Source organism: Grampus griseus, assembly GCF_964374135.1.
Source record: "Grampus griseus genome assembly, chromosome: 6".
Taxonomy (NCBI): domain Eukaryota; kingdom Metazoa; phylum Chordata; class Mammalia; order Artiodactyla; family Delphinidae; genus Grampus; species Grampus griseus.
In genome coordinates this window covers 33,285,458-33,297,950 of record NC_139000.1, presented here as the reverse complement: position 1 = coordinate 33,297,950, position 12,493 = coordinate 33,285,458, and the positions used below count along the sequence as shown (strand labels likewise).

At 46.2% G+C, this 12,493-nt stretch overlaps 1 protein-coding gene across 1 annotated transcript in view; it reads right to left on the bottom strand.

Moving 5' to 3' along the window:
* Positions 1–12,493, bottom strand: part of GABBR2 (gamma-aminobutyric acid type B receptor subunit 2) — a gene marked incomplete at both ends in the record, with an annotated part of 365,749 nt that overhangs the window by 92,973 nt on the left and 260,283 nt on the right. The window contains one exon of the mRNA XM_082657435.1: positions 6,195–6,255. Within this exon, the coding sequence (XP_082513561.1) occupies positions 6,195–6,255 (61 nt within the window). The remainder of the gene's footprint in view (positions 1–6,194; positions 6,256–12,493) is intronic.

The window sequence follows — 12,493 nt, the reverse complement described above, 5'->3', positions numbered from 1 at the left end:
CTCAAGCAAGGTAAACAATCACCTTTTATTTCACCATTTTATTTATTTTATTTTTAATTTTTTGGCCACACTGCACGGCATGTGGGATCTTAGTACCCCGACCAGGGATCGAACCCGCGTCCCCTGCATTGGAAGTGCAGAGTCTTAACCACTGGACCGCCAGGGAAGTCCCATTTCACTATTTTAAAGTAAGTGCTGAGGGACTTCTCTGGCGGTCCAGTGGTTAGGACTCCGCACTTCCAATGCAGGGGGTAGGAGTTCCATCCCTGGTTGGGGAACTAAGATCCCACATGCTGCGTGGCACGGCCAAAATAAATAAATAAATAAAAAAATAAGCTAATGTAAAGTGTCTTTAAACTTACTTTCAAAAAAATAAAAATAAAATTAAGAAGTGCTGAAATGATGTCTCAGAGAGATTAAGCCACAGTGCCTGGCTAGCAATGATTAGGCATGGCTGCTTTGAAGCTCACATACTTTCCACATGAGAGGAGGTGAGTTCCCCATCACTGGAGGCATTCAAGTAGAGGCAATGCTGTAAAGGAAAGTCAGGGTTGCCTTCAACATGGAGAATCTATGGCTCAATGAAAGACAAGGTCTGCTAAATAATTCTGTCTTCCAAGCCACCTTCCTTGAGCTCCCTGAAAGGTAAGCCCTGGATCATGGGGGCTGGGAGGTATCAAGGTCAGGGTCAGACTTCCAGCCTGAAAGAGCCCATATTCACGTGTGCCCTTCCATTCCTGCTGACCCACAACACTTCTGGTGTAACTTGCAGTTTAGTGGACTATGTCTCCACTCTTAACATCAAGCCGAGGGGCAGTCCAAAAAACTGGCCTTTCCAGACCCATGGCTTAGTGAAGAGAGCTATAATATATGCCTTAACAGAAGGAAAAGGATATTAAAAATCAGCCTTAAGAGTCTCAAACTAGAGTCAAACTAGCTCCAAAAATTTTCTAGTAGGTTCTGGGAAATTATCTTCCTGCTTTTATGGGCACTGGCACTTGGCCAGAGAGATTATGAAGCCCCTACAGGGAGTGGCGGGGGCAGAGGCTTATTCAACTTGGCTTCCCCAGAGGACTTGGTAAGGCGCCTGGCAGATGCTCAGGAAATGCGCACTGCATAGAACCGTATCTGTTACCCCGAAGACCAAACGGTAATTAATGTGTGCAAATGGGGAGGACAAACCTACACTTCACTAGGTACCTTCTGAATGACAATTACGTTGTTAGGGCGGTGGAAGACCCCATCCCTTCAAATCAGGTGGCGAAGTATAAAATTCCAAAGTCTGAGTCCTTTATGCTGCACAGAAGCAGTCCAAATTCAAGCAGATTATCATTCACCGCGATTCTTACAAACAGGCCTAATGAAGGCAGCGACGGTGAGTTAGAGCGGCAGATGCTGAGATTTCACCAAGAACAGCATAAACAAGGCTCTAATCATGGCTTCACTCAACTTCCTTTCCTGCTGCAAATTCTGAGCCATGTTTAGACTTCGTTAGTAACATGGATTCTTTTTTCTCTCAAGGGGAAAAAAAAAAGCCAATTCCCTAGTATTCATCCTCATCTACACGTGGTTTGATGCAAGTCAGTGATGGCATGGGGGAGGGGTGCTGAACTTGGAGTTGAAAGGGGGTTAGGTCCACTGCACCCAAGGTGTGTGTCCGAGGGGATGCTAATACCTACCTTACCTACTGCCACGGGTGGGTCCCTCAGAATGGTGCCTGAGCCAAGAGTAAGAATGCATGTAATTTATTTGGGAGGTGATCCTCGAACACATTGATAGGGGTGTGGGGAGGTGAGACAGAGAAGGCAAGGGAGCCAGGGCAAGGTGCATTAATGAGAAGGTTTCTGAGAGGCCAAGTGAGGCTCAATCTCATGGGGACCTCTGGAGACAGAGCGGAACATACCTTGGAGTTCTTGGGAGCTTCCACCCAAGTGGGAAGGACGCTGGGGGATTTATCCTCCACTTCTCATCCATCCCTGGCTCAGGGCTGCCCTGGAAGCATTAAGTCCCTGAATATCTGTCCTGTTCCTCGCACAGGGGGAGAGGTGTAGGTGCTCTTAATAAGATGCTTGTTTGGAACCATGGATGCTCAGGGACTACAGGTGGGACGCTGACGGCATCTGCCACACCTACCCCCTAGGACTGGGGGCTCTGGGAAGCCTTGAAAACAGAGTAGATGGAGGGAAGCTGGGAGTGAGGAAGGTCATGTTTAGGGCTCTGAAACTCTCTCTGGATACAAAATGCCTCAGCCTCACGAGGGACCATGGGGCTAGCCCTGACACATTATTTTAGAGTAGTTCTGTCTATCCAGCATTCCTAAGTTTGCAAAAAAGGTCATTTCTCCAGCCTGGAACAACAATGGCCACCATTGTGAAGTAGCTTCAGTTCACATTTCTGTTGTCAAGACTAACTGCTGTTTGTCAGACATTCTGCCTTGACTCAAGCCACTGGAAACCAGGAGTAAATGAGCATGCTCTCAAATTTCCACAAGCTGGATCACTCACCAATTCAGTAAACATTTACCAAGAGCCAGCCAGGAACCAGGTAGCATGCTAGTAATGTGACTAGCTTCCTAGCACCCAGTGTTTATAGAGCAAAATGTCATTTGGCCCAGCCCCAGGGGACAGGCAGGGTTGGCATTAGTGTCATCCCATTTTCCAGAGGAAGAAATTGAGGCTTAGGGAGATAAAGTGACTTGCCCAGGGTCACACTGCTGGTAAACTTCAGAGCAAGGGCTTGAATACAGGTCTTTTGCCTCCAAATTAATTTAATAAACTTGTACCAGGGGTCTACTGAGTGCCAGGCTCTTGTGATACCAATCCTACAACTCTGGAATCAAAAAGTAGAACAAGGGGCTTCCCTGGTGGCACAGTGGTTAAGAATTCGCCTGCCAATGCAGGGGACACGGGTTTGAGCCCTGGTCCGGGAAGATTCCACATGCTGCGGAGCAACTAAACGCGCGCGCCGCAACTACTGAGCCTGCGCTCTAGAGCCTGTGAGCCACGACTACTGAGCCCGCATGTCTAGAGCCTGTGCTCCGCAGCAAGAGAAGCCACAACAATGAGAAGCCCACGCACTGCAACGAAGAGTAGCCCCCGCTCGCCGCAACTAGAGAAAGCCCGTGCACAGCAATGAAGACCCAAAGCAGCCAAAATAATAAAAAAGTAGAACAGGACCATGGATTCCGGGCTCCCCTTTTAGTCTTCTCCAAACAGCCTCCCATTTCCAACTAATTTGTGTTTTAGTTTTACAAAGAAGGTAACAGAGCCTCCTACAAAATGCTTCCTCTATTATAGATAAAAGGGTTTAGAAGGCACCAGGACCTTTACAAACAAGAAGCCAAGAAAGCATCTTTCGTGGTCTCCAGAGGGATGGTGGGATGGGCCAACTTCCAAGATGCTGCCAGCGAGCGCTGAGACAGCCTGGGTGTAAGTCCAGGAGAGACCCTGCAAAGGGAGCCCCACTGCTGGGGCTGGCTGTTTGTGAGTCAGCTCTGCTCTTCCACCGTCCCCTCTTAGAAGAGGGCAGAGGGTGAGGGGGAGAGAGAGGGCTTGAAGGGCACAGCAGAAAACAGCATTGTGACCCCATTTAGAAGCCTTTTTCGAAGTCAATGGCATGAGGCAATTTAGGCTCTAGTAACCCCAAGGTGGGGGGCAGGCCCATCCTCTGGGCAAATTCCGGGAAGGTCCCAGGAGACAGAAGACCAGCCTCTCTTGGAGGTGAACCATGAGCCCAGAGAAGGAAAGGAATGAAACTGCTGTCCCACAGCAAGTCCCTTTCCGTGTCTGAGCCTCAGTTTCCCCTCTGAAATAAGATGACAACCAGGAGCCCTTCCAGCCTGGACAGCCACTCAATAAAGCAATGCCCCTCCATCTTGGCAGCAAGGTACCTCTGAGACCCTCTAAATTTGGAAAACTAACTGTTGTGCTGATAAGAATATGCCCTCAGCACAGCATCCCTCTGCCAACAGGATCAATGTCTGTTTTAAAAACATGTGAACAGGAGTATCTGCAAGGCCCGGCTCTGACAGTCAATAAACGCTGGACACAGAAGTGGCAAAGGGAGGACACTCAGGCGCAGGTGTACATGTGAACACGCAAAGGCTGGCACTTGGGGAAAGTCGAGGTCTAGTCACTTCTCTGCTTCCAGCCAGCTGGGTGTCCCTGGGAGGAACACCTCCCTTCCCTGGGCCTCAGTTTCTCCACTTATACCATGAAGCAGCGGGATGAGATCATCTCTAAGGCCCTGCCCCATGTGACACCCTACATGTCATTAAGTGTTGGGAGCAGCTATAAGAGTAGGCAGACAAAAAGGCACCCGGGGCTTTCAACACACCAAGAAAATGTGGATTTGCCCCAGAAAAGTATCATAATTTTTGACTAAATGCTAATCATAATTGCTACTACTTGCTGAGCAAGAAATATATGCACGTTTCTCTGTGCTATCTCATCTAGTTCTTCCCACATCCCGAGAAGGTAGGTAGGATCATATTCCTATTTTACAGATGAGGACATTGAGGCTCAGAGAGGTGAGTCACTTGCCTAATGTTCTACAGTGACTTGAGCTCAGGTGGTTTCAAACCCACCTCTGAACTACTGTTTGCTACACTGCTTTCCTTATAAATGCCTAAAACCAGTCACTGGAGTTGGTGTCTAATCCTAACATTCAGAAAAAAAAAAAAAAAGCAATAAAATTGGCACGCATTTGTAGCTGTGATTGGCCAATCAATAATTTACAAAATATTCTCCCAGAATGATATAATTTGAGAACTGGAAATGTGACAAGAGAATTTAGCTGCAATCACTCAAAAAAAAGTATCTTTGCCAAGATGCTTACTTTGTTCAGCCAACGAAGAAGTAAGCTTTAAAAATGGGAAAATAATTACGTTTGCCTAAAATTACATCTTTTGTGCACACCAGAGAGCTGACATGCATTTCAATTACCTGCCACAGGAAGACAAATGGGTAAATCTACAAGACTGCATCATGGAGCCATAGTACCGGAGAACACCTCTCCTGACTGATCTGCATCTGGTTGGGATTGTCTGAATGAACCCGAATAACTCGATTTCATTTCTTGCCTTCCCCTGGATGACTCTGGGATCTGCTCAAAGTGAGTGGACACAGAAGGCTCTGCTTTTGTTTCTGGATTTTCTAGAAACATCCAGATACTGAAAAACACTGTATTAATGAAAGGTCCGTCTCATGGTTCTGGCTAACAACCCTGCCAATGACCATACCGGGCCGAACCGAAGTTCCTCCAGGCAGAACACCCAGCCCTGCCCCTCTCAGACGCCCTGTGGGCTCTGACAAGCCACTGTCCCTCTCTGGGCCTCCGTTTCCTCCTCATCACATGAGGAATGTGGTCTGAATGGTTGCTGAGGTCCCTTCCAAATCTGACAGAAGGAAGTCTGACAAATGATCTGGTTTCTTAAAAAACCAAACGGTCTGTAAATGGTGTGTGTGGGACAATTATAAATTAAAAGGGACTAAAGAGACACTTCAACCAGATGCAATGAGTGGACCTTGTGTGGGCTCCCCAACAAACCAACTATAGAGTCATTTTCGAGATAATTAGATGATCAACATAGACTCAGAATAAAGCATATTAAAACTTCTTAAATGTTTAAGGTGCAATAACAGTATTGTCGTTATGTTTTAAAAAAGTCCTTATCTAGTAGAAATGCATACTGCGTTATTTATAGATTGAAATGAGATAATGTCTGGGAGCTGCTTTAAAACATTACAGCAAAAAAAGGGGGTAGGGGATGGAGTGAGTCAAGATAAAGCAAGATTGGCAAAATGGTGAAAACAGCTGAAGCCGGGTAATGGGTACATGGGGTTCATTATGCAATTCTCTCCACTTTAGAGTCTATTTGAAAATTTCTATAATCAAAAACTAAAACAATGCAAGATTCCTCAGAATACTGGCATTGACTTAACTGCCACGCCCCATATTTTCAATAAGCCTGAGTCATGTGGAAAGACTGAACAGGCCTGAGAAATAATTCAGTTGAGAAAAAATATTCTAAATAAGTTGAAGCTAATGTTTTCATAGAGAAGTGTTTTCTATTGACTCTTTCTCTTATCTGGAACATCGTACTTTCATTTCTTTTGATGTATTTTATTGCATAAACAGAACATCCTTGAATACAGAATTCATCAATTAGAAAGAATAAGCATCAAAAAGCCTACCTTGAAATTGAGTAAATTTAATGGTCCCCATTCTCTCCCCGTTCCGGAACACAACTTGACCCTAAATAGAAAACAAAACAAAGAAGAACAAAGAAGAAATGCCATATTAGCCCAAACACTACTGATCTCAACTGAAATTCATTAATTGTACAATGTGATTATTATTATTGGAGAAAGAATAGACTCCCGCCGGACCACGGATGCAAAATTAAACTGTTTTTAAACTGGTTGTGACTTTATCTGGATAATTTGAGGAGCATAAAATCAATAATGGAACCAACACGTGTAAATTAAAGCCCAGATATGCATCATCATTATCATCATGACTATTTAGTAAACACCCATGTGCCCTGTGTTATCCCAGGACAAGGTCTTCCAGGGTGTTGGAGAGATGGAGGAAGAGATGAAGAAGCCCTTGGAGACTGGCCCTGCCTCTGCTCCCGTGCCCCACCCATAAAAATGTGGGGCTTTGCCGAAGTTGTTTGGTTGCAGGACCAGAACGGGGCTAGAGGTCCGTTAGTATTCCTTATTAAGGACAGAGAATGTTTTTGTAAGTTCTTCCTGAGGGGTGACGTCAGTCCCAAATATAACTGGGCTATGGGGCAGCACAAAATTAAGCTTCTTGAGCCAGTGAGACCTGACTAGTGTCACAGGCAGCTAAGCACCCCTCATTAGGGACCCCGGGGGCTAAAGGCAGCATCATCTGCTGCATCTGCCTTGCTGGCTGATACCCAGCTTCCATATGCTGGGCTAAATAAACCAGGAACATAAAGAGGGGATGTGGTCTCTCCTTGCCTATTTACGGTCCACCTAAAATTCTGCAACCATGTAAGGAAATTGACGCAGGTTATATAAATGAATCTTTATGACAAGCTTGAGTGGAAAGGAGGATGATCCTGATTTTACAGATGAAGAAACTGAGATTGAGGGAGGTTATGCCAAGGTCATTGTAAGTGAGGCTGCTGGATTCAAATCCGAGTTTGATTTTAATGCCCATGGAATTTCACTACAGCATGTTGTTTCTGATCCAGAAATAAATTTCTTCCTTTCTTTCCATTAATGTGAAACTAGGAAAATAAATTGTCTTAAAGGTACACTGCTTTATGAGCGCAGTTACGCTCTTGCATCATCAGGTAATAGCAAAGACAATACCACAGATTCCATTCAATTCTCAAGAGAAAGTTCCAGAAAGTACATATCTTCCCTTGATGGAAATCCAAAGTCTGAGGCCCTGAGGCTTTCGGAACAAAGAGAATCACTCAACCTGTTCTCGGAACGAGAAACACCTTCTAAGGCCACTTTGACACCTTTTTGCGATCCTGAAGACAGCTGCGAGTAGTATCAGTTTGAAACTAACGCCCACCGAATTCTATATTCAGTTGATGGTAAGCAATTCCCTGGAGTGTGAAAACACTTCAATGTAAGGTGAGACAGGAGCTGTGATTTTATTTCTAGGGATGATTAAAAAACACAGAACATCTTCCAAAGGATCGCTTTTATGCGAATGGACCACTTTGCATGGGCGGAAAAGATGCAGATATTGTCCACAGGACATTTCTTTGTTTGACAAAAGTGGAGATCTAACTAATTCACCCATCTCCTGCCAAGCTTTGAAGAACTCCAAAGACTTCTAGACATAAAATGTGGACAAATTCTGCAGAATCTTTATTAGTTAAATTAAAAAAATATATTGAATGGTATTCAAAGAGTGGATGGAATAATACTGGAGTGGAATACAGGGCGAGGGTGAGAAAGAATCTCCCTTTACTTTTTGGGTTTTCTTTCCTTTCTCCTTTACTTTTTAGATAAAACTCATTAGTTCATCTTTGAAGTAAGACCTGTCATATTTTAGTTTTCTCACAGTAGCTATTTTTACTCACAGTAGCTCCTCCTATCTCCTTAATTTTTCAGGTACTGTAGTGGGAGGAGGCCAGCGTCTGAGTATTACAAAGCTGGGTTCAGGGCCCCCTTGGGCAAGTTCCTGAACACCTGAGTTAGGGACCTAGCGCAGCTCATGGTCTTCAACGGGCACTCAGTAAATGGCACCAGTAATTTTTATTTAAAAACATTTAATAGCAGAGAGCTGAAATAAAAAAGATTCCAAGCACCAGGAAGCTTTCCAAACTTTGAGAAGAGATTTTCAACATCACATGATTTCAGCTGGCAAAGGGGTAAACCGTTGGGCCCTAATCCAAGGTGGCTTCACCGCTCAGAAACAGCCCCCAAGTGACTGAGTTCCCAAACCACACGAGCCGCTGTGTGTTCAGCCAAAGGGAGAAAGATGAGAGGCCTGTGAGTGTGGTAACTGAGAGTAACACGGACAAGCAGATGGGTAACTGGCTATATCGAGGCTCTGCACCAGAGAAGAGCGGAGAAGCTCTGTGGAGCCGCCTTCTGAGGAAGATTTGACACGTGATTCTTTCCTGAGGTTGTGACCACGGCATCTCTCGGGTTGGATAGATGATGCCAAGTCTGCAACCTTGAGCACGGCTGACTGGATGGGGACTACCACCCCAGCCAGGCCAATGTCGATAGGACTGGACACCAGCGAGGAAGGTCATAAGCCAATCAGGTGATTTTCATGAAATTCTGCCTGATGGATGGCCTCCATGTCAGCAGATGGACAACTCACGACATTCCATAGATATTTACCTGCCCTGGGCGGGTCCTCTTTTAGGTGCTGATTCCTGCTCTCAGAAAGCTTTGTATTTGATTAGGAGAGACAGGCAAAACATGTTCACCAAAAAATGAACGAGATGTTTTCATTTCGTGAAGAGTGCTGTGAAGAAAATCAAAAGGGAGTGCCTGGACAAGCGGAGTGAATTTACTGTGTGGTCAGGAAAGACCTCACTGCAGAGGTGACGTAAGAGCTGAGCCCTGCACAGCAAGAAGCAGCTACTCCAGGCAAAAGGAAAGGCCAGGACAAAAGCCCTCAGGTGGGAAAGAACAGAAAGGGCCAGCAGGAGGAGTGTAGTGAGGGAGCGGGCAGGTAGGTGGGGCCTGGGGGCCCTGACAGGGCTCTGGAGGGGATGCTAAGTGCAGTGAAGAGCCATGAGGGCGGGGAGCTAAACAAAGCAGCAATATGATCTGATTTAAGATTTGAGAAGATTGCTCTGGCTGTCCGAAAATGGGAAAAGAGACCCGGGCGGCTTAGGCAGCTGGTAATCCAGGTGTGAGGTGACAGAGGCTTAGGCTAGGGTGGTGGTCACATCCTCTCTCTAGCCAGCTCAGAGTTCATGGCCAAGGTGGCTGAGCACTGTGGCCTGAGCAGCAGACGCTTCCCTTCCACTACTACCATCCTGGGGGTGTGGGCACCATGGTAGGCGACCAGATGCTCCCTTCAGGATGGAGACACTTACTTCCCCAGCATCTTGGCTGCTGCTGGGTTGCCCAAAGGGTGCCAGTTAAGGTTATGTCCCTCCTTGGGGGCAGCCTACATCCAGTGGTCAGTGTGAAGGGACACAGTAGTTTGAGCCCCCTTGCCTCAATTCAGGACAGCTGTGAAGGACCGTGGGCTCCAGAGGTCCCCATGGGGTGGCTGAGGCCGTGACTGTAGCTGTGCCCAATTCAACTCATCCCTCTGCCTGACCCTGCTTCACTTCCTCCCTTCGTGTTTTGTTCCTGAGAGCCTCCCTGAAAAACTTCCTGTATGTGAACCTTTGTCTCAGAGTCTGTTTCGTGGGTAAACCAGCCTAAGACACCTGCCATCAAAGGTCATTGGAAATATCTCTTTTTCACAACCCGAAGGAGCCTGAGGTGGTGGGAACAGAGGCAATGGATTCCCAGTGAGGCCCACACGGCAATTAGACTCTTCGGTTTCGCTGTGGCCTGGCATCTCAGCCAGGGGAGCTGGGCTGACTTCGGTTCCTCAAACCCCAGCTTGAGCAGGGATTACTTTTTGCTTTTCTCCCACACACATATTCTTCATGTACATATAAATGCTGTGACTCTCCTTAAGCTTCCTTTTTTTTTTTCTTCTCCTTAAGCTTTTGCCATGTGCGATCCAGGGCTGTAACCGAGGATGATTACATCCACTTGAGACCAATCCATGTGACGTATTACACTCCAAAGCAGTGGAGTTTGATAACTCTGGCTGAGGTGGTGGCTGATATCTGTCTTTTGGCTCCCAATCCACACTCACTCTTCTGTGTCCTCCTCTGTGTTGCAGGGGCCCACAGCCTGGAAACCATACTTCCCAGAATCCCCTGCCAGCTGGTTTCCATTTAGGTTCTGCTAATGAGAAGCATTCATGGGGGATTAGAAAGTGTGCAGAAGGGAAAAGCTATTTTTTTTTTTTCTGCTTTGGTTGCAGCAGCAGGAGCTGAGTGACTGCAGGTGTCCATGGGCCCCAGCAGCCCTGCACTGTCAGTGTGTGCAGTGGGACTCGGGATAACTGCTCAGTAGCCAGTGCTGGGGTCCCTACAGTGGCAGAAACAGCAGTGGCAGGAGCCTCAGAGGCCAGCGTGCTTGCGTCTCCATTATTTTATTTGCATTCCAAATCTGCTCTGTGGTCACTTATAAACTCCTTGGAAGTTAGAATCCATTACCAATCAGCATGCAGTCAAGGAAACAGAAAGCACTTCAGGCATGTCAGAGGCAATGGCAACACCATTCCTCTTTTTTTTTTTTTTTTTTTTTGTGGTACGCAGGCCTCTTACTGCTGTGGCCTCTCCCGTTGCGGAGCACAGGCTCTGGACACACAGGCTCAGCGGCCATGGCTCACGGGCCCAGCCGCTCCGCGTCATGTGGGATCTTCCCGGACCAGGGCACGAACCCATGTCCCCTGCATCGGCAGGCGGACTCTCAACCACTGCGCCACCAGGGAAGCCCAACACCATTCCTCTTATTGCTCCTGCAGCCCAAGGGGCTTGGCCATTTTCTGTAAACACTTCTCTCTGGTGACAGTACCTACCTGATTTGCTCCTCCATCCCTTCTAACAAACTTGTAGCCAGTTCCCTGTATTAAATCTCCCTCTGAAATGAGCAGATTTGTACTGCAAATAAAATAATGGAGGTAAAACCCCAAGTGGATAATTTATGAGGATTTTTCTTTTTCCTGAAAGAGATGTTCCTGATGTCAAGGAGAGCAATCTGTTTCATAAAAGCTGATCCAAACTAACAGTTCAGGTTGAATTGGGAGCGATAAATTTGAATTTTCTTTTTTAGAAGAATCTTCAGAACACATAGGACAACATATGGAAAAAAACTTGTTTCTGCATTCGCCAGACAAGAGTACATTTGCCATCAGTGTGACCTTGGACAGTCATTGAGTGTTTCTGAGCATCAATTCTCCTACTTGAAAAATAGGAAGAAAAACACCTACTTCTCAGGATTGTTTGTGAGAATTAAAGAAGACAATTACGAAAAAGGCACAACCCAGGGTTGGCGCACACAAAGGTTAACTCTTATGATGCTCCAGGTAATCCGAGTTTGCAAAATTCCACCTGATGTCCCCAGAAAAATCAGTGGAGAGTAAAATGTTCCAGCAGTCAGTAGGATTCAGTGGCCTCCTCTTAGAAAAATTAATTCTATTTTCATTGTTCATCTTTAATGTTTCACTACTAAGCATGAGTGAAATTTATTCCAACAACAGTTCATGAATTGTACAGGTCAAGCCCTACACTGGAAATTTTTTTTTGTCTCTTTCAAAGGGAAGGGACTCCCTGCCCTGGAAAAGGATCTGATGTCGGGCTGGAGCTGGAGGTTACACAGAGGGAAGACTCGCTAGGCTCAGTCTAATCTTGTGGAGCCCTGGGCCCACTGAGGGACACAGTCTCTGCCGATCACAGTGCATTTAGGGAAGGCATTCCATCCTTACTATGGCTCTAACTGCACTCTTGTCTCTGGGCAGTCATATTTGTCTTTGGGAGATGTGAGCAAGTATGCTCAGCTGAGTGTTTGAGTTATGCTGTGGGGAAACAAGATCTGTCCTGACATGTCACACAGGCAGTGAAATCTCTAAGGAGATGGAAGCTGAAGGGTGATGGGGGACCCTGGCTGGCCCATCACTATCTGTATGGATGATCCAAGCCCACCTTAGACTGTTCTGCTGCCAGCCCTTCTCCCAGGACAACGTTGGTCTCAAATGAATAATGAGGATTTTGCGAAAATCTGGGGGTTACACTGCTAGTCAGATTTTTCCATAAAGGCTACAGATCCTCTTCATGTAAGCTTGAAGAAGGTGCTTTCTGTTTCCCAAGGGATGACAGGACATAAAAGAGAAATACCAAGTAATTGGGTACATCTACCCACATGTTCTGCAAAGGTGAAAAATACTCTTTTTTTCTGCATGTCCCTTG